The sequence below is a fragment of the Gigantopelta aegis genome, chromosome 8 (genome assembly GCF_016097555.1).
Source record: "Gigantopelta aegis isolate Gae_Host chromosome 8, Gae_host_genome, whole genome shotgun sequence".
NCBI lineage: Eukaryota > Metazoa > Mollusca > Gastropoda > Neomphalida > Peltospiridae > Gigantopelta > Gigantopelta aegis.
In genome coordinates this window covers 70,210,587-70,233,205 of record NC_054706.1, presented here as the reverse complement: position 1 = coordinate 70,233,205, position 22,619 = coordinate 70,210,587, and the positions used below count along the sequence as shown (strand labels likewise).

At 34.5% G+C, this 22,619-nt stretch overlaps 1 protein-coding gene across 1 annotated transcript; it reads left to right on the top strand.

The window, feature by feature from the left end:
* Positions 1 to 510: 510 nt before the first annotated feature.
* On the top strand, positions 511 to 21,909 carry LOC121379372. The gene is made up of 13 exons (XM_041507957.1): positions 511 to 644; positions 5,952 to 6,020; positions 6,436 to 6,540; positions 7,681 to 7,978; positions 9,415 to 9,680; positions 10,834 to 10,893; positions 12,222 to 12,303; positions 13,496 to 13,658; positions 14,406 to 14,530; positions 15,810 to 15,983; positions 17,788 to 17,980; positions 18,360 to 18,444; positions 19,470 to 21,909. The coding sequence occupies exons 2-13, from the start codon at positions 5,999 to 6,001 to the stop codon at positions 19,655 to 19,657; spliced, it is 1,761 nt and encodes a 586-aa protein (XP_041363891.1). The 5' UTR covers positions 511 to 644; positions 5,952 to 5,998; the 3' UTR covers positions 19,658 to 21,909.
* Positions 21,910 to 22,619: the final 710 nt, after the last annotated feature.

Here is a 22,619-nt window from a genome sequence, read left to right as displayed (position 1 = left end):
TATGAGGATAACTGTCCAAATTGCAGGACAGGCATCTGCTTGAGAAGGATATAAAATGATTGGTGAGTGCCCTAAGTTAATACATTAATGTCTTAAGTTCCTCAAACCAGACAAAAAACAACAACCAAAACATTTTTACTGAATACCTGTCACACTGATTAAAACTGAAAATACTTCTGTGAGTCCAAGTTTGTTCTTGACTACTGGCCTCGGACATAAAGCTGGTAAGTACTAGGTACTAGCAGGTTTTAACAACTCAGTGGGTAGCTGTAACACCACTACACTGACTAACCACAAACCCACTGTCCTAGACAAGACAGCTGAAGTGTGTGCCCAGGACAGCGTGCTTGAACCTTAATTGGATATATAAGCATGAAAATAAGTTGAAATGAATGAATGAATGAATGAATGAAAGTTCTTGAGTTTCAAACATGCTCTACAGCAAAGCGAAATCTTTTTACAAGAACAAATGTTGGTGCTCCCATTTAATGGACGAACAACGTGAAGAACGAAGAGAATGTCCGACAAAGTTGTCAAAGCAGTGGTTTTATTTTATTTTTGTTGCTTGTTATTCCAATAATGCAATGGAATAAATAAAGGACGGAAGCATAATTTGATAGGAAAGGAATCCCAGATTTTCGAGTGTAAGTTGCAATTATTGCACAGTGGATTCCCCATTCAACACGATAGTCAAGGCCATTGCTAGCCCAGTGCATTCCGCAGCATTGCAGCAATGGTTTGTTGACATTTTAAGGTTTTGTTTTACTGTCAGTGCCATTGCTAGTTAGCTGGGGAAGTCGTCCATAATTGACCCACAAATATAAAAACAAGGCAGGTCTTTTCACTGATACTGTCTGCCAAACTTAACTGAATGAATACATTTGTTAACAAATGTAATAATATATATTATGTACAGTGCTGTCCGGTGTATCGGCGCACCTAAGCTTTCAAGGACCATTTTCTATGTGAACATTGTGAAATATTTAATAAAATGCGTCTCTCACCAATGAAGAAGTGCATAATCTGAAATACACTACAAACGGTTTTATGTCTGTAGTAAATAAACATTTTAAAATGGTGCATAAATATAGGAGAAGCCATGTGTTTAGGGAAGTGACGTCACGTATCAGCATGCGCGCGCATCTGGTAGGCAGAAGTCTATCATAATGGCCATTAGTAACAAAGCGAACTAGCGTAGCGTGAATAGCAAAGAATGGCCAACACGTGCTTAAATTACCGCTTGTAGCACGGGAACGCTATTCTACATAGCTCCTGTATGGAGGAGATACATGTACTCTTTCCACCCATAAAATTTGACGATTGACCGAGTTCAAAACTATAGCAAACTTCCTTTTTTTTTCTTTTTCTTTTCACCTGAATAAATATTTTTAGTCCATGTATTTTTAAAGCGTCTGGTCCATATTTCAAGTAAAGCATTACAAACGAGCGCGCGCACACACAAATAAAACTAATAAAATAAAACGAGTAGCCTATATTTTTTATTTAAAACTGTTTAAAAGAAATAATTGGCCTACACTTTGTTAAAGGAAATTATTTCTTTAAACAATTTTAAATAACCCATATATATATATATATATATATATATATGCATATATGTATATATACATATACATATATATGTACATATAGATACATATATATGTACATATAGATACACATACATATATATATATATATATATATATATATATATATATATATATGAACATTTGTTACAAATGAACAACCAGTAGACAGTATATAGACAGTAGTTATATATATATATATAACACATCAGACTTGTCTACTGGTTCATTTGTAAGGCTTTTCATGAACAATAAATTTAAGCAAGTATCTTATTAGAAAACTTTACAAAAACTTTTAAAACTATTAATTTTATCAAGTCCTTTTTTATTCCTTAAACTTGTTGATATCGGATACATATTAACACATTGTATTAAAATGGAGGAACCTAAATTTAGTTTCCATACATGTTCCATGACCACACATACATTTCTCCCTCTAGCTACAGCGTCCCTTTTTAAATATTAGTACAGAACTTAGCCTTTTAAACCGGATACATCTCAAATTTAATTTACTTGGTCCCTCACCTTTGTGCTTTACATCTTCAGAACATTTTGTAGCATTATTTTTTATATATATATATACATAAAAATTGCCATTAATATTTTAATCGCCTAATCCCATGCAGGCCAGGACATAGTTTAATACGCAGTCGATCTAGGATTGATTCCTGTTGGTGGTCCTATAGGGCTATTTCTCATTCCAGCCAGTGCTCTACAACTGGTGTAACAAAGGCTACACTATTTATTATCCTGTCTGTGGGCTGATGCATATAAAAGATCCCTTATTGTTAATCGGAAAGAGTAATCCATTGTGTGACAGCAGCAGGTTTCCTCCCTAATATTATCTGTGTGATCCCTAAACATGTCGGACTCTATATATCCGTAATTAAAATGACTTGATTGCATTGTTAAATAAAAAGATTCCTTCCTTTCAAATCTAAAACAGTGTCAGTTACCTTTGACAAGAGGCACAGTTTCAAAGGCTATCACTTTCAACCTGATTAATAAACCAGTTAAAACAACAAATTACTGTAAATGGTAACAATACAATGTTTAAATGTAAGACACACATTAACACAATGCAAATATCATTTGATCATTGGTTTATAATGATAATAGAAAAAGAAAATAATAAATATGTGTTGTCTATTGTTTCTCGATATAATTTTATTGATTTTGTAAAGTCTGTTTTTATTAGAAAATAGAGATCCTGGTAAAAAAAGATTAAATCCAAGTGTTATCAATGTCATCATCACATACTGGATAGCCCCAATAATATTGCACATGGTAGTTTGGAAAGTCAGTGAAAAAGGTTCTGGTATTCTTCTTATGCACAGAAACATGAGATACTGTAGAAAAGAATCGCTGAATCCAATACCAGTGTTCTCCTTAGCATCCCTTAATTCACCCTAAAACTTAAACGCCATTAATTCATCGTGAAAGGCCCATTTTTCATCCAAGAGTTGCCGGTTCTCTTTTTGTCCACAAACAGGGATCACTGATACCTAGAAAAAAATAAGAAAGTTGGTAAATTTCTATGATATATAAGTATGAAAGTTTTATATTGTGAATATTGAATATTATGGAAATATTTGAATACACATAAATGTATTTGTGAAGACATATTGACATCTGTCACTGATGACAATAATACTTGTAAATACAATCAGCTCCCCTTTTCTTTCTTTATTTGCTGCAAACAAATTCAGATAACTTATATAATAAATGCATGTAACATAATTTATGTTTTTAATAAAATATGGTGGCTATCACCAACTTGTGGATCAATATCCAGTTTTATTATTAGTATTTACTTATTTTTAATCCCAAACAAATGATTTAATACATTTGATATCCCACCCTGAAATGTTTATACCTTTTATTTTATTATTAAAAAATCAACTTACACATTACAAATACACCTGTGGATCACTTCTTCAATACAAAAAGTAAAACATTATAATTAACATATAATATAATTAATAAATGGAAATATTTCAGAACCATTTTCATATGAAACAATATATATATGCTTGATTGTACACACACACACACACACACTCCCTGTTATTTAATTAAAAATATAAATACTCCAGCCACCTACATATTTTATGGCATAATACAATATAAAATATATTCAGATTTTTGTTTTACCCACTATAATGGATCTGTCAATACAAACAAAAAGTTACATAAAACGTTGTTTGTCGATTGACTGGGTAGGCCTACTGTTCACAGGGCATCTTTGTTTCCATGTCAGTTTGGTGGGGGGCTTTTATTTTTATTATTTTTTTTTTTATTATCTTTTCAATTTTCATTTCAATAAATACTGACGTGTATTAGTATTACGAATGAATAACATACAACAAACCTTGTATAAAATGACGATCTCCGTTGTGGGATGGGCAAAGTTGATTGTTGTCAGCTTTAACTGTTCAACGTTTCGCTTCCACTGTATTTGATGAAACTAATTTCATAATCCTTACTACAGTGACTTGTGCATCTAACAACAACGTATGAAATTACCATGACAAAATACCATTCATCAAAACTAGTCTACACTGATTTAATTGACGGAAAAACATTCGATTGTTCATTACTACTAATGCCAGTATTGTCAACTGGTTTCTTGCCTACCAGCGCTCGCGCGGTACCACGTGATCAAAACATGTGACGTCACCGTGGCTTCTCCTATAGGCACCCCCGTGTATCCAAAACGATTTGCATGTCCGGTGATTCGGTGCAGTAGATGTAGATCGTTGACCCCGCTATTTATAAACCGCTCGTGACCTCACTTTTAGCCCATAAACGCTACACTATTGTCCCAGAATTATTTTAGTACTTTTTTGTTTTGTCTTGTTAAAAATATTACTATGAAAATGAACGATCACATATGGCCCATCTCATGATCAGTTTCGGAATCGTTTTCTCGAGTGGCACAGTACTGCAGATGCATACATGTTCATTGTCATGCATGGCTAAGATGCCTACATGGATTTAATTTTTCTCAGGTAGATCGTGCACACACGTGGATCTTATTTTGCTTTTATTTTTTACAACAATGTGACAATTGTGAACTGGAATGACTGTCAATTAAGGTGTAAAAGTTTCGTTTTGTTTGCATTTGCCTGTGTTCTTTTTCGGTTTAAATAAAAAAAATAACCCAACAAAAATAATTACATTTATACTGTTTACTATAATTTTTAAAAAATGCGGGTACGGTGTTTTTAGACTGGTTTTAACATTCTTAATATCAATAAGGATGACCTACTTCGCGTTTATAAACACGAAAATAGGTGAATGATTTATTTTGAAATTATTATATAATTATTGACATTTAAAAAAAAAATTGTAATTGAAACCCATAACAATAAATATGTTGATACTTGATTAACCATTGAAAAAGGAATTGAACTTTAATTCGTTAAAAACTCCGACAACATGACAACTTCCTAAGCATACTCAATCAAAATACCAAGTGCGCCGATACACCGGACACGGTTGTAAGTGAAATAAATGTTAGAATTATTGTCAGCGTCCCTAACTCAGTAACTGCATTATGCTTCCAACTGCATTCAGTTTGTTTTCTCATGCACGGATTTGATTTCAGCGATTAATTAGGAAATTTGTGTAATTTGTCAGACTTATTTTGATTGGTAATATTGTATTGTCGTCAACTGTAAAACTTTTCTTTTTTCCCCGTTAAAGCGTTAGTTCAAAGTAATGTAGTGTTGCTTCAAATAATCACTTGTGATTAACACAAATTTTTAAGCAACCTAGATAATAAAATATATGGTTTGAATGTAAACCCATTTTAGGCGCACTAGCTGTTGTTAACTATAAAAACATTGAAGTACCGATGTTAAGTCACCCATTTGTTTGGATGCCATGTTGTTTAGAAGCTAAGAGCATTTATGTCTAGTTGTCACGAACATTTACGAAATATAATGCCTGCCAGATTTTATGCAAAGATTTAATACCATTATATGTATACCTCCAAACCTACAGGGTTAGAAAAAATCCACTAGTGGAAATTATCAGCTGTATTACTATAATACATCTATAGGGCACTAGCCAAAGTAGCTGTGAGGGCTAGTGACTTTCTCAAACGTTTGTCGAATACTTTTGTAATATAGAGGCATATTTAGGAGGAACCTGGGTGATCACTCAACATCACTTGTCGACTGGTTTTTGTGCATAATGTTAAATGGATGTGATATGATAGAATATGATGGTACCATTTGATGTGTTCGCGAACACTTGCCTACTTGAATATACCACCAGTGTGATTGCCAACATTTGTGCACCAAAAAATAATCCCATGTATTAATAATGTATCTTTGTTCTAACACTTTATATTTGTAGGTTATGAGTAATAAGCATAATACTAGGAGCTGTTTCCTGATGGTAGCATGACTGACCCACTGAAGCCAGGTGAGATTATTGTGTTTGAGTAAGCATGTGAGTCTGGCAAAGATTTGCTTAAAGAGGGACAAGAAGAAAATTAAATAAATATCTCAACACATTTTAAAGACATATTGTCACAGACCACTGACCTATTTAATGGACTAACAAAGTAATCCATCATAGTTCAGTTAAGGTGATGTGATAGCTAGATTTGGTTTCCAACAATTGATGTACTTTTTATTTATTATCCATTTTTAGAGAAATAAGATCCTTAAATCTCTGACAGTATGCCTTTAAACCACAGTAATTGATGTTGGACATGTTGTTATTTCGACACTTGGTTGATAAAGACAATAATCACTGCTGCCATTTTGAGCTAGGTATGACATTGAAACCTTGTGTCTGTTTTTTTCAGTGCTTTACACTTTTTTTGTCTTTCTAGTTGTGGTAGAACTTCATCCAAATTTGACTGTACAGAGAAATCCTGGCCATGTTCAGAATGTTACAGTTATTATTGATGCAGAAGGTCATTTGAAGGTGTTACCAGGTAAGAGTCTAGCAAATAGAACCAAATGTATTCATGGTCTTTAAACAGGGTTATAACAGACAGGCCTAGAATTTGATATGTAAGAGAGCAAGTCTATTTGGCCTAACCCAATGGAGAGGTGGGTTTTTTTAATTACAGCCAGAAGGCAAACTTCAACATGAATGTGGACGTAAAACAACAGCACACATTCAAAATAAATAAGTGTTAACAGTTTCATGATTTTGTAATAAAACGACTTAAAGGAATCAAGTTCGACTAATTACTAAGATGAAATATAAGGCACGACCAGTTTGGCCATGAGACTCTTGTTTAATTCTCAGGGCATTTAATATATATCTAGGGCATTGTGGCAAATTGTTGCATGGCTGCTATTAAATTTGAGCCATAATACTAATATTGTTTGAAGACTTTTCTCAAAAGTACCTCTTATTTACAACGTACCAGGGCCTTGTAACTCAAAGCAAACCTAATATGTAAGGATTAATTCTGGTAACTCAAAGCACAAGTTTGTCGGAGCATGATCATAAATCCCCAAATATTTACCAAGCTAAACTAGCAGTTACATGTTTTTAACATTCACATAGTTCAGTCTTAGTTAGACTTTAATTTTTTTTTTACATGGCCCAGCATCTTGAAATTCTTTAATCGAGATGAAATCATCTTTAATGTTCTCCAATGCTCGTAAGATCTGTTTAATTTTGCTGTTAGTTTTGAGTAACTGTGTGTTGATGTTAAAATTGTTTTGTTATAGCAGGTGATACATTATAATCATTTCAATTTCCATTACAAAGTAACAAAGTTCCAGCTGATTGTTTTTCAATCAGATGTATGAGTCAGTCTGTATTGTATATTTGTATTTGTATTGTATGTTTACTTGATAAAAGCAGAATGAGATAAAGTTTGTTTTGTTTAATGACACCACTAGAGCACATTGATTTATTAAACATTGGCTATGGGATGTCAATAATCACTAACCCACTGTCATGGACAGACATCCCAGATAGCTGAGGTGTGTACTCAGGACATCATACATGAACTGTAATTAAATATAAGCACATAAATAAGTATAATTGAAATGAATTTTGACTATTGTGTTTTATTATCTTAATAATTTAACTTTGTAGCACTGTTCTATTTCAGAAATACCTAGTGCTGAAGTCGGTGAAACACAGTCTAGTGGAGACGATAAAACATGTCAAGATTTGTGTAAAACAGAACAGTTCAGTATGTGTCAGCAGCAGCTTGTTGTTAACAACAATCAAAACTTCGAAGACAATCTGTGGATTAAGAAGGAACCAATAGATACATACGACAGCCCACCAGGTGGAGACACTGCAGATTGTGATAATATTCCAGAATATCGGAACTCCGGTGAGGTGAACCAATGGATAAAGAACGAACCAGTAGATATCATCGACAGAAAGCCAGATTTAAACAGGTAAATTGTACAGTGGCTATAATGTCCTCACACTCACATCTATAATTAAATATTATAATAGATACCGTATTTGACCGGAAATAAGCCCAGGGGGCCAAGACAACTCATTGTGAGCTTAGCATGGGGTGGGCTTATTCCCAGACAAGGGGCCAGTTTAGTTAAAAAAAAAAATAAGTAAAGTAATAATAATAATAAATAAAATAAATAATAATAATTAAATGAACCAGAAAGAAAACAAAAAATGTTCAGTAGCACATCTATTAATTAGTGTTCCATTTGTTATTAATAAATAATAATTGTTTATTAATTTTTTTAATTTTTTTTTTACTAGTATCTAATTATCAGAAACACATCTTCTATGTTACAAATACTTACCAGTGCTGTTTATTTACATCCAAAATTTAATGCTGAGAAGACTTAAAACAACAGCAATTAACAACAAACTCAATAGCATATACACCTTTCTGACACAGACAGCAATCTTACACTGAACAGCTAGCTATACAAAGAGTTGTCAATCTAGGTAATTGTTCTTAGCCAATCAGAATAAGGTATTCGCCGAATTAGCATTAACAGCAGACGCAGTGTGTTGGTAAAAATAGATCCGAAAAAAAATTCCATGCTCATATACCACTAAGGTTTCGAGCATCGTAAAAATAGACATTGCATTTTAGTTCAGACTTGGGTTTGGGTACTTCAAAGAAATACTGCAAGCATGAAATTGAAAACAATGTTACACACTGTTACTGTTAGACTGCTAAATCTCACTGGTGGTAAAATATTGTGTTACATTTGTGTTTAATTACCTGCAGGAGGTATGACCTTTTAAATGAACTTTGAGCAAACTTGCATTTTCGTGTTATTTATAAAGTGACGAAGTTGGGAGTGGGCTTATTTACAGATGAGGGCCTAATTTCTTAAATGCTATCAAAACGGAGGGGGGCTTATTCACAGACATGGGCTAATTTCCAGTCAAATATGGTAATGTATATATACATATTCGTGAGTGTGTATATTTTTTAACATTAATCATCGCAGGGACTTATTAATACCTACTACTGCTCCCCCCCCAATCATCAGTTGTAGACATCAAACATGTTTATAGCCTACGACTTACAATGGGAAAGTATAATCTTTAAATATATGGCTTTTCTCTTCGATATAATTCAGTTTATATTTAACCATTATCTATTTTATTTTTGGGTCAAATTAACAAGACTGAAACATGTTATATGTTTTTAGTAGTCATATTTATGGTTTTATATAGTCCTATTTACAGAAAGTTTTTTTTCAGAACAGCGATGTGATGTTTTGGGTATTCAGAATGAAGTAGGTACGAATAGAGTTTCACTGTCAAATGCTAAAACAATGCATTGTCGGCAGTAATATCATTGTTGATACATGTGACTTAAGTGGTTCTATTATTTGTTTTTCAGTATTAATAACTACCATTCCACAGATGATGATTTGTATGGACAACAGAATGATGAGGTAGAATCTAACTGTCTTGGGGAGAGAATCTATCTCCCGTACAACACGAAACTAGTTGAAACTGATGAAGAAACTGATTCCCTGCCAGATGCTGTTGATCCCATTCTCTCCGAAGATGAACTGAAGCCCAAGAGAAAATATGCTGTACTGACATTGTCAAGTGGAGAACGCATGGCTATTCCTGTTCTTAATGTACCTGGGAACCAACATGGTAAGAAATGTTGACATTTCAAAAGAGTCGGTCTAGGATCGATTCCCATTGGTGGGCCCATTGGGCTATTTCTCGCTCTAGCCAGTGTACCATGACTGGTGTATCAAAGGTTGTAGTATGTGCTATCCTGACTGGGATGGTGCATGTAAAAGATCCCTTGCTACTAATGAAAAAATGTAGCAGGTTGCCTCTCTTAAGATTATATATGTCAAAATTACGAAATGTTTGACATCCAATAACTGATGATTAATGAATCAATGTGCTCTACTGATGCCATTAAACAAAACAAACAAACACATTTCAAAAGCCATTCATTTTGGTGGCTACTATATTATAGAAACCAGTGTGATATTTCTGATCATTTGATAGTTATAGTCAAAATTATTTCTTTATTTCTTAAAGATGCCACATACATTTAACACAGAGACAAAGACATTTTTTTGTTATGACATGACAAACATATAGATGACGATAATGAAATGCATGATGAAACCACAGGATTTCCTTACAGTATGGGACCACTTGACGTGGTCATCCATGCTTGCTGTCAGTTTAGCTATCTCTGTATCACCTGAGCCTGGGGTACACAAAACCTGCAAAATCTGCTGGATAATCTTACCCCCTATATGGGAGTCATATACTCGAGAGAAAGACCCATAATCACTCCTGTGAACTGGGCGAAATTCAGTGTACATCTCCCAATTCACTCTGGGTTAGAGGCAATACTGGAATGAAAAATCCCCCATTGTCTCAGGTGTGACACGAACCTAGTACCTACCAGCCTTAAGTCTAATGGCCTAACCACTACACCACCAAGTAGTCAGAATTATTGTGTTTACACCTAACAACCAGACTACCACCATATTTATTTGTCTGCTTTTTGAACAAAGATGTAGGGTTGGGGAGCTGTTGTAGCAAATGTGCTTATAAATGATTTGATTAATTTCACAAAACTGATAATACTTACATGTATGCATGCTATAACCTATGTAATCTGTGTAAGAAGATTATCTCTTAGAATATGAGTACTAAGCGGAAATGCATAAAGCTCATGAAGTAATTGTTTTCACATGATCAAAGAACAAGATAAAAAATATTAGTGTAGAATACCCAAAAATATTACACTGTTAATTGTGTCTTTATTTTATTATAGCATTTCAACGCTTCACCAGTGACAGTAACAAGAACGTTTTGGATTGGAACTCAAATGCAGGTATTTTTCCTTCAATCTCAGGTGATGCTTTAAGTACATTATAGGTAGAGAAGATTTATGTAATTTTCCCAGTTCACTTTGTTCAGGTTGTTATACTATATTGGTTTAATAAGAGTTAAAAAGCCTAAAACTACTTCACTAGCGTAGGCGTACTTCACTAGCATAGGCTTATTAGAATAAAAAATATAACCACTGTACTGATTAAGTTGCATCAAAGCTGAGGCGAGAAAGGGTGTGCCCAGAATAAGCAAGCCCAAATTAAGTCCAGACATGCTAACCTGAACATCAGTGAAATATTAAGTTGTAATTAAAGTAAAATGATTTGAAAAACATTTCTGAATATGTTGAACTCCTTTCCAGCTATTATTAACATTACTGCACTAAAAAGACATTGGTGTGCTTGGAACGGACAAAAAGCCTGCTGTACCCAAATTAGTGAGATCCAAAGGCCTGGTAAACAGCGCCCTCAATAGTTTAAGAAGTAGCAGGCTACAACGGTGATGATAGCAGGGGGCACCTTGTTTGGATCCCTTTTGTAGGAGACTTTATTAAAGAAGAGAAAGCACTTTTTTTTTTACCATCAACGAAAAGTAGGCGGCGGCAAAAGCTGTTTCAGACGGCGATTTGCCGCCGGAGACCGGGTACTTTTGAGGGCTCTGGGTAAAACATGATGACCGTCTTTTTTTAATTAAGTAATATAATTTAACTACAGTAGAACTTGGTCTAACAGACACCTCTATATAATGGCCACCTGCCCATAAAGGCTACCCTGAAACCCCCCAACACATTGCTTTCTTTATTTGACCTCTGTAGAATGGCCACCTGTCCAATGCGGCCAGCGGCCACTATTTTTCAGCAAAAATAAGGTCTGAACCTACATTAGCGGCCCCAAAATATTATTTAAAAAAAAAAAAATTCAAATTCTTCCCACTTAATTTTTAGTAAATCACATTGTTTTCTGTATTGTTGTGTCACTTGACTGGAAAGTTTGGCGATTTGATTCGACTTGACAAAGAAAATACTTATTTTGATATTATCATATGATGTTATTGTCGTAAACAAATATACGTTTACTAATACTAAATCGTTCTGCCGTAACTTAGAACAATGAGTAGAAGTTATCAGAAAGTCGGAGAAAGATCGTTTAAGTGCTAGAAAGTATTGGGGCTATTGGAATTGACAAAGGAAATCAAACTGTTACAACAATTAATAATGAGATTTTATAGTGAAATATGTTATGGTCTTGTTGTTATATACAAGTTTGACTGTAGTAGATATAGGTTTGGGCAAAAAACATTTCACGTTTTACTGTTAAAATTATTTTTCAGCTGTTCATCCCTGTATATTAAAAAAGAACATATGGGCAACAGAGAATGGTCTGACAGTAGCTTCAAGTTTCACCAAGAGCAAGTAAGATATGAACAATCTGTATTAAATGTCCAGTTATGCTGGGGGAGGGTAAAGGCTGTGTCAAGTGAAGTTTCTAGGCAGGTGAGTTCAAGTCATGCTCCTGAAAAATATGTTTTTGAAAAAGATAAAATTAACTTTGAACAGGGTGTTTTGCCCCCTTGAACCTCCCCCACCTCACTCCAATTAGCTATTTTTACATTAATTTGGGATAAATAATTACAGATTAATTGATCACATAATTTACTTGAAAATATCTAACTTTTATGTGCTGACACTGTGTGTAAAAAGTAGTTTCCTCAGGAATTGTAGACTTAAAAACCAAAAACTATGCAGGAAAATCCATTACGTTTTTAGCCTCTGTCTCCTAGGTACTTTAGCCTCCCATTTTCAAGATATAGCCCAATGGGCTCACCGACGGGGATCGATCCTAGACCAACTGTGCATCAGGTGAGCGCTTTATATGATAACCATTAGAGTTTTAGTTGGATGATGATCTCATTTTTATTATCTATTCACTCCTTTTGATTATAGTGGGTATAACTTATTTTATGATCAAGTTGTTATAGTTCACAGCACTTTGCAGACTTTAGAATCGTAGCACATTGTAAGGAATGTAATTTTTCAGCTTTTTATTTGATTTGAACTTGGTGCAAAATGATTCTCACAAAGTAGATTGGATTTCATCTGAAATGCTGAAACAGGATCTTTATTTAGGTATAGTGACCGGCCTCAGTGGTATCATGGTTAGACCATCAGATATAAGGCGGGTAGGTACTGGGTTCGCAGCCCGGGACCGGCTCCCACCCAGAGTGAGTTTTAACGACTCAATGGGTAGGTGTAAACCACTACGGTACACCCACTTTTGTCTCGCTAACCACTAATAACCCACTGACTTCGATAGACAGCCCAAATAGCTGAGGTATGTGCCCAGGACAGCGTGCTTGAACCTTAATTGGATATAAGTAGGAAGGAAGGAAGGAAATGTTTTATTGAACGGCGCACTCAACACATTTTATTTATGGTTATATGGCATCAGTGGTTATATGGCATCAGTGGTTATAAGCACGAAATTAAGTTGAAATGAAATAGGTATAGTGTAGTTTGTTCAGCTTTTAAAGATAAATTCAGCTTCTGTTTTTAAATGGTTTCAGATTAATGCTTGTCAATGATGTCACTTTTATTCTTGTTTCAGCTGTCAAAGACAAGAAGAGAAGATGATGTGTTACTGGAGACTACCACCAAGGAAGAAACCTGTCAGTGTTACTGCTTTGCTTAATCGGCACAAAAACTGCCTGAAAGTTGCCATTATGAAAAAGAAGTCCAATTTAGAGAAAAAAATTCAGCAAGAAGTTAATGTAAGCCTTTGCTTTTACTATTCAAATCTGTAAACAGAATCTGCTGTTGTCATTGGCAGATCCAGAGGGGGTTCGCAGGGTTTCTAAGTGCCCCTTTTAATGACTTTTTTTTTTTTTTTTTAATTCTTCAGTCACAATATAAACACTAGATTGCCCTGAAAACATGTCCCTGGGCATCTTTATTTTAAAACATGTCCCAGAACCACTTACAAATATTGTTCCCTTTGGAAGCTTGGCTCATTTGCCTTAGACAAACAAATTGCCCTATTAAGTATTTTGTGACCCCCTCCTTTTCAGAATCCTGGATCTGTTTCATCTATATTATGCCTGTATGGTCACCATGTCCAGATTAATGTGTTAATGGGGGTGGGGGTGGGGGGTGGGGGGGGGGGGACATGCTGCAAAGACTTTATTTTAGCATTATTTTGTGATTTACTGAGTATTCAGTGCAACATTTTACACTCCTGTGCTCTTATTCATAAAATGTTAGCATAAACATGCAGCTTGATAAATTCCAATGTCATATTTACTTAACTGAACTAAGCTGAATACATTCTGTGATTTTCTAAACATCATATTTTGAATATTCATATATACTAGTTTGTTCATTGAATGTCATAGGTAGATCTTTGTACCCTTATTTTCTGTTGATAAACCCCACTACTCTTTGTGTGAATTATAATAGTAACTTAAAATAGTTTGTACATTCTATACATTCTAACCATGGAACATTATTTTTCATTTTAGATGGAGGTAAATAATATAATCAGAGAACATGAATTTTTGAAGAGAGAGGATGAGAAAAGACAACGGCTGCACGAGTCTGATTCACAGTTTTGTTCCATATGTAAAAATCCCATCGATGAAACTGGGTAGGTAAAGTATGAATGGATAATGAAATGTTCTCGTCAACTTTTTTTTTTTTTTTTTTTTCTTTTTTTTTAATGACACCACTAGAGCATATTGATTATTAATCATGTGCTATTAAAAGAAAGGAAATGTCTTATTTAACAATGCACTCAACACATTTATTATTTAGGGTTATATGGTGTCAGACATATGGTTAAGGACCACACATGTATTGAGAGAGGAAACCTGCTGTCGCCACTTCATGGACTACTCTATTCGATTAGCAGCAAGGGATCTTTTATATGCACCATCCCACAGACAGGATAACACATAACACGGCCTTTGATATACCAGTTGTGGTGCACTGGCTGGAACAAGAAATAGCCAAATGGGCTATTGAATGTCAAACATTTGGTAATTCTGACACATATTCATCAGAAGAAACCTGCTACATTTTGCCTAATGCAGAAAGGGATCTTTTATATGCACTTTCCCACAGACAGAAAAGCACATACCGTGGGCCTTTGACCAGTTATGGTGCACTGGTCGGAACGAAAAAATCATCAACTTAAAAAGGTTTGGTTTTAATTATTATTAAAATCTTAAAACAAGATCTGTCCTAACAGGGTTTTAAATCTTCCATTTTTAGTTTAGACAGTTTCTGATATTTTTAGATTGAAAATTATCTGATAAAAAATGTATACATTTTTCCTGTGCAATTAAACCTTCAGAAATAAGCATTTGTTACAATTTCATTTTGTCACAGACAGTATTTAGTACTGAACAAAAGTGAGCATCAGACGGTTACAAAATATTTAGGGAAATAGATGGTCATGAATATTTAAATATTAATTATTGAGACAAGATATATTATTAGTGGCTGGCAAAAAAGCCTAAATTTGTTGCAAGTGGCAGGTGGTAGTTTGTAGTGGTAGGATACCATGCCTGGCACCAGAATCAAATTAGTTTATTTGCCAAAGCTATAGGCACAAAACAGACAATACAAACATAAACTGACATGGGCACAACCCTATAGTCCTTCCCTTTTTTTCATAGGCTTACTATGGAATTTACTACAAGCCGATTGTTTTCTAAATTGCACTCAAAAATAGTATTTTGTTGTCATTTCCAAAACACTTTATGTTTCTTCTTACGTCAAACCAAAGTGAAATTATTTACAAAAAATATTTTTGTAGAAAGATGGGCCTGACTATAGATGTCAGTAAAATTATGATAACACTTTATTTTGAATTATATTGATAATAAACACTGATGTTCACCGACAGATGTGGTGTTTTGCAGACTGTATGTGGACTGTGACCTTTGTTCCTCCTGGTTCCATGGGTCGTGTGTCGGCATCACTAACATGAAGCTCCAGGTTATTGAAGCGTTCCTCTGTAACGAGTGTAAGGAGCAGCAGGATTCCACGTATCAACAGTTACACTGTATTTGTAAAACACCACTTGACGACGGAAAGTAGGTCATGTTGTCTATGGTGTCATGCTTAAAAAAATAATTTTACTGAATCCTGATTTACTAGAGGTTTTGGGTTAGAAACAAAAATCTTTTGTTACATTTTACTGAAAACAGTGGAAGAAAGATAAACAAAATAAAATGTTATGACAGGGAGAAGAGTGATTTATATTTGATTATTACCTCAGTCGCAGTGGTTTACAGTACACAACTATCTGGCAGTATCTTGTTACTGGTGTTCACTTGAAATAAGATGGCTCATAGAATTGATTACTCTTTATGGACTCATCAGTTTTCTCATCTCAGCCATCAAAGGCTGGTATATATTAACATGTTGATGGTAAAATACTTATAAACCAGGGACCTAATTCACTAAACTGGCAACTTTGCGATCTCGCAGTGCAATGCTAAAAGACTTGTTATCTAGCAGAGCCTAAGAGAGCTTTGTGATTTAGGCCTCTGGCCTGTTGTTTAACATGTGCTGATTAAGCATATAGTCCTTTTCTTTTCTACTTTCCAATAGTATCTTACTATTGTGGATGACAAAAGTCTTTCTTCTTTTCCACATCATGGTAACAAAAGTTTGTTTAATGACACCACTAGAGCACATTAAGCAGGGCTAGCTCTGGGTGAGCAAAACAGTTTACCAAATTGTCTATTAAACTTAAAAAATTGTCAGTTATTTTCTAAATGTCAATTATTACATGAAATTATTTCACCAAACCAAAATAAAATTCGCCAACTACTTTCAAAATTTGCAATTGTCAAATTTGGCGAGTGCCAGAGCTAGCCCTGTTAAGTGTTAATCAACGGCTATTGGATGTCAAACATGAAGTCATCAGAGGAAACCCACTACATTTTTCCTAATGCAGCAAGGGATCTTTTATATGCACTTTTTCACAGACAGGAAAGCACATACCACAGCCTTTGACCAATTGTGGTGCACTGGTTGGAACGAGAAAAAACCCCATCAGTTGAAAGAATCGACAGAGGTGGTTCGATATTGCGACACAAGCACTCCACTGACTGAGCTAGATCCCACCCCATCATGGTAACAATACCCCTTAGTAAACATGTTCGGGCCTTCCATTCCAAGCAGTGCTGTATTAATGAGATGTAAATAATATTCCTTATCCTTTCCTATTTATAAAGTGCAAATAAATGAACATTCCTTCCTTTTCATTTTAGCAATGGCAGTGATGTCAAACACCCTTGCAGTATTTTTAGTCCCCTACTGGTCGACCCTTTCCTACATATAGTTTTCTGGTCTTTTTTCCTTCACAATACCTGAAGATAATGAGCTGGAATTATGTGTATACAAATCAAGTTTGACTTTCTTGGGGATTTGCTCATTTTGGACTTTTAGGGCCCTTAAACCTAGGAGATAAGAAAATTGGTTAAACCCAGAAGGAGACATCAGGGTTTCTGCCAGAAAGAAATTTTTGGGTATGGCGCTATGGAATTTAATATTTACAATGTGTGTGCTGAATGCAACCACTGTCAACAGGGGATATGAGTGGCCTCCCCCAGAAAGAAAATGAGTTAGGGTTAAAACAATCATAATTATGTCAAACGGTTAACTTAAAAATATAAAATCTGCAAACAATTTGGGTATGGCACCATACCCATTTTACCCTCTGGCAGAAACCCTGGACATGTATTGCTTTAGCAGTACTCTCAGAATGCTTGTTTGACTCGAATTGTTGAATTTTGAACATGTGAAAATTTGTTGGTTTGATATGAGACAAGTACATGTACTGCTTTAGCAGTACTCTCAGAATGTTCGTTCTAACTTGCAATGTTTCAGGTTTTACGTAGGCTGTGATCAATGTCAGGGATGGTTCCATGGAAGTTGTGTAGGCGTCACTGAAAAAATGGCAAAAAGAATAGATTCCTACACATGTCCACACTGTCTGTCCAGAAAGAAAACAACGAAGAGGAAACACTACTTGAATGATTGCGACTACGAGAGGCTGTGGGATCTAGTTTGTAATTTACAAGTATGTAAACGACAGTGACTGGAGATTTTGTTAAAGGGACTGATGACTTTGCTGCCATTGTAATATGTTTCCAGGCTAACAGAGCTTTATTTTAGCAAGTAAAATTGCTTATTCATTTAAAATTTAGGTTACAATGTGTGTCAGATGTGTTTCTGGTCTCAATGTTTGTATTAGCTCAAACTATATTAACGTCTTAATACTATTATGATAAAAATATTATAAGTTGTTTTACTGTACATTGTTGCTCACAATTTTATTTACAGTTTACCTATTAATATAATAAATTAGTTAACTTTTCTAATTTTTTATGTAGCTAATAAATCAGTTTAGTCTTTACTACAGTTTAGTAATATGTAGTATCAATATTATTTTATTTTAGAATCACAAAATGGCAAAAACACTGAAAGCTACAAATGTCACAGCAGAAAATCCCAATGGTGCTCTTATTGAAACACAAACTATAGGTATGTTAATTGTTCTTGCATTTAAAAAATATATTGTTATTAAAAAATTTAACACATTCATAACAACATCTAGAAGTAAACTATAATGTTCATTTGCATGTCCTTAAAGTAATACAACATATTGCCAGTTATGCAAAAGTGACAAAAAAGTTGGAAGTGTACCAGTGTTCTTCAACTCCATAACTAGGTTGATCCCCCACCAAACTGATGATCCTGGTAATTTTCGAAATCATATCTGACATGCTCAATATTATCCTGCCATCGAGATCAGACATTTCTCTTCAAATCTACATTTATCTCACATACCGTACTCCCAATTTATCTTCAGGATGCCAGGAAATTGCATCTAAACCTGAAACCTAACTGGATGCGTGCTAAGCGAGCAATGTGATAATATTTATATCCTAATCAGACCCAACCATAACAATAGTCTTCATTTTGAAATTGTTATCGGCAGTTGAAGCTGCCAAGTAAAACTTGTTTGATTGGTTAATACATTTTTGTCACTCGTGTCGTGTGAGAAATATAGAAACTATTCTCATCAGTATTGTACCATGCACTTGACTAAATTTATCGCGTGCAGTTAGGATACTGTGATACGGCTATTGAAATCAATGATATCTAAAATAATCACTTGTGTCTGATTAGGATACAGTTTAAAAGTATACAATTTCAAATATGTCTTAGAAGTGGCTGCACCTCCCCCCCCCCCCCCCCCCCCCCCCCCCCCTCCTCCATCATGCTGTGTGTTTTACACCTGCAGTGTTTACCTGTCTTCGTGTTGAATCTTTATGTTAATCTGGTTGAAAGACATTGGAGAATACTACTGTAGTGGTGTTTGTTTCATATAAAGTTACTCATTTTTAATTTAATTTTTTTTAATAATTTTTTTATCATTATCATTTGTTTTATTTGCATAAAGTTATTATTACAATGTCAAAATAGTTCATGTTCAATAATAAAAAAATTAAGAGGGTGCTCTCCCTTATCGTCTAATAAAGATGACTTTTGTATTTTTATTTCAGATCTAAGTTTAGTGGAACGAAGACTGGTTTTAAAACATTACGAAACTCTGAGTGAGTTTGTCCACGACATGACGACCATGTTTCACAACTGCCGATTAAAGAACCCAAGTGAATCTGCAGTGTATCAGTGTGCAGAAATTCTAGAATCTTTCTTTGTGCAAAAACTGAAATCATTAAAAATTAAATGAAGAGATTGTTTGTCATTTCCGAAACACTAACCGTACCTACTGCTTAAAAACCTTTACAGTCTAGACTCAAAACTCTCTCCTAACCCCTCTCTCTCCTTCCCTACATCTCTTTCTTTCTTTTCTCTCTTCTTCCCTTCCTTCCACTTCCCCCTCTCTCCCCCTTTCACTCTCTTTGTCACTCTATCTGTCGCTCTGTTTTGTGAACAATAATATAAACTTCCACTACCTGCTGTTTGTATCGTCAGTACTTTATTAAAGCATCAACTCTAGAGTTTTATAAGTACAGGCCTGTTTATTGTTCAGTTCATTCAGAAGAACGATTGATGAATATTATTTTAAAAATGACTGCAAATGTAAACAGTTTAGTTCACAACTACATGTACTTGGAAACCAAATGTGTACTAGTGGATATTGTTAGGAATAAAAATGTTAACTTAATTTGAATCTATCCACCGAATTTAGGGAAATTAGAACCAAAACGGTTTCTATCACTGAGTATGAAAGGTACAATTGCGTACCTTAAGATCTTGGAAATTAATAGATATAAAGGATACTCCCGAGTGTCTTTGTGATATCATGATTTATCAGCACAGTATGAAAATTGAGGCTTGCCGAGGATTTTTATACCTTTTTTTTTTATCCTGCAAGCACTTTCTATTGACAGTTTATGATGAGCGCTTAAAGCAAAATCATAAACGTATACTAGCAGATTATGACTTTTGATGTCACTCCTATGACGTCACATGTATAGCTATATTACAAAATTGTTCATTTGACCTCTAGGTCATCTTACAATGTGGCAGAAATAACAGAAATAATAGCTTTCCCCTTAATGTTTATGGTCTGCAGGATAAAAATAATAACTAGTTACTGATGTTGGATATCTGCTTTATCCTATTCAGGCCGAAATAGAAATTCCGCTTGGCAGAGGCTCGCAGAATTTCCCATTCTTACCTTCACAGGATAAAGCAGATATCTGACGTCGTTAACTAGTTATTCTCTATATCAAAGAGTAATGATAAATTATGATATCACAAGACACGAGGGGGGTATTCTTTTTTTCATCCATTATCATTCTTTTCATTTACCAAAATTGTAAACAAGGTCAGTAATGTGGGTTGAATGTCACTATATTTGGCAGCAGTAGACTCGTTTACTAGCAGAACGACGTGGCGTGACGTCACTAATGATAGGTTTTGCACTGAAACATACAGTGATGTAGCAAAAGAAGTGTATCTCCTTGGAGAATATTGCAGGAGATGACCTTAATTATAGTGCCTACGAAAGCCTTTAATGGATGATAAATGTTTTTATAATTTTTATAAATAATAATATTAAGAGAACTGCTGTTTATAATTTGTCAAAGCGCATTAAAGGCAGTGTTCAGTTTCAACAGATTTCAAACCCATGACCACCTACGTGACCTAGTATTAGCAGTTATGATCTGTTTTGTTTTGTTTTTATTACATACCCTCAAATTATTTTCTGACACAAGACCTAACTAAATGTCAAAAAATTTAAATTACTTTATTATTGAATATTTGAGTATGATCTGGTGCTTTTATCGTGTTAACTTTGTTTCATCATCTTCTAGTTGTATCAAGCTCATAAGCCTGTCAAGCTATGTATATGCAGACATCTTACACTGACTTATATTTCTGAATTGGTGAAATGAAAGTAAAACATCAATCAGCAGTCATTACATTGTTACACTTGACTGAATGTTTTGGTATTGGAAATCTAATTGAGAGTTGCTAATTTACACAAGACCGTATAATAGATACTTAATACAGGCAGATATGCAGGGGGTTTTCAGGGGTCAACCCCCCCCCCCCCCCCCCTGCTCATTAAATGAATATATATATATATATATATATATATATTCCGGGGAAGCATGAATCAACCTCTGTATAAACTTTGTTCACCAATCTGGACACCCCTGCATAATTTCCTGCACACGCGCAATTTACAACTTGATTGCCCATCGTCCTGTGCAGAATGTTTAAACCAATGATTAATTATAAATGTTTTATTTTATTTTCAATTCAAGCATTTCTGCAGACTTTTACTGAAACTAAATTCCTGTGTATGGTTTTACTAATTATATTGTACTTGTATTCTTTTCTAAAATGATATGATTGCATCAATGCATGTGTTTATTTTAAATAAGTATTGTGATACTGTCTGAAAATAATATGTTGTTATTATTTTGGATTAATACAAAAGTATTAATAAACTGTTGAAATATTGTGTGTTTTGGCTTTGTCTCAGATTTGGAGTGCAAACAGTTCAGTAAACAGTGTTTGATGTATAGTGGAGCAGGCAGAGAGGGATTGTGGGATCAGTTCATATTGGAATATACAGTGAAACCTCTCTTAAACTGGACCAAGCACAAAGGCTGGGTTTAAGGGTAATCCAGTTTAGAGAGGTTATTTTTAGTACATTATATTGACTTTTAAAAGGGGACTGAAAAATGCCTGGTTTTGAGAGAATTCTGGTGTAGGCTTACTGAGGGTCCAGTTTAGAGGCGTTTTACTGTATTGTCTGGCTATTCAAAAATAATATGACCTAAATTAAATTGACTACCTGTATAAAATATTATTTTACTTTGACGAAATGTTTTATTATTTGAGAAACAAAATCATTAGTTAGTTATGTCCCTCTTCTAAGCAAAAATGTCAACTTTGGGCCAGATGATATAAGATGAGAGAACAATAGTCTTGAGAAGTCCTTGAACATTGAATTTAGTTTCTTTGAAAGGTGGGTTGAGAGAGCGAGCGAGAGCGAGAGAGCGAGAGAGAGGGGGGGGGGGGGTGTGGGGTGTGGATGTAACATAAGTAGATTGTTTAGAACTAAGTAAAAGTAAAAACAATGAAGAGTTAATTTAGGCTATTTCATAAAATCCTGGAAAGACTGAAATATGGTACGATTCGGACCACCAAATATTAAACTGTTGCAGTTG

Bases quoted from the DNA above. Each gene is read 5' to 3' on its own strand.
- LOC121379372 (XM_041507957.1), top strand. From the start codon at position 5,999: ATGACTGACCCACTGAAGCCAG. The intron at 14,531-15,809 runs GTAGGTAAAGTA...GGTGTTTTGCAG, and splicing joins AATCCCATCGATGAAACTGG to ACTGTATGTGGACTGTGACC. The intron at 18,445-19,469 runs GTATGTTAATTG...TTTTTATTTCAG, and splicing joins TATTGAAACACAAACTATAG to ATCTAAGTTTAGTGGAACGA.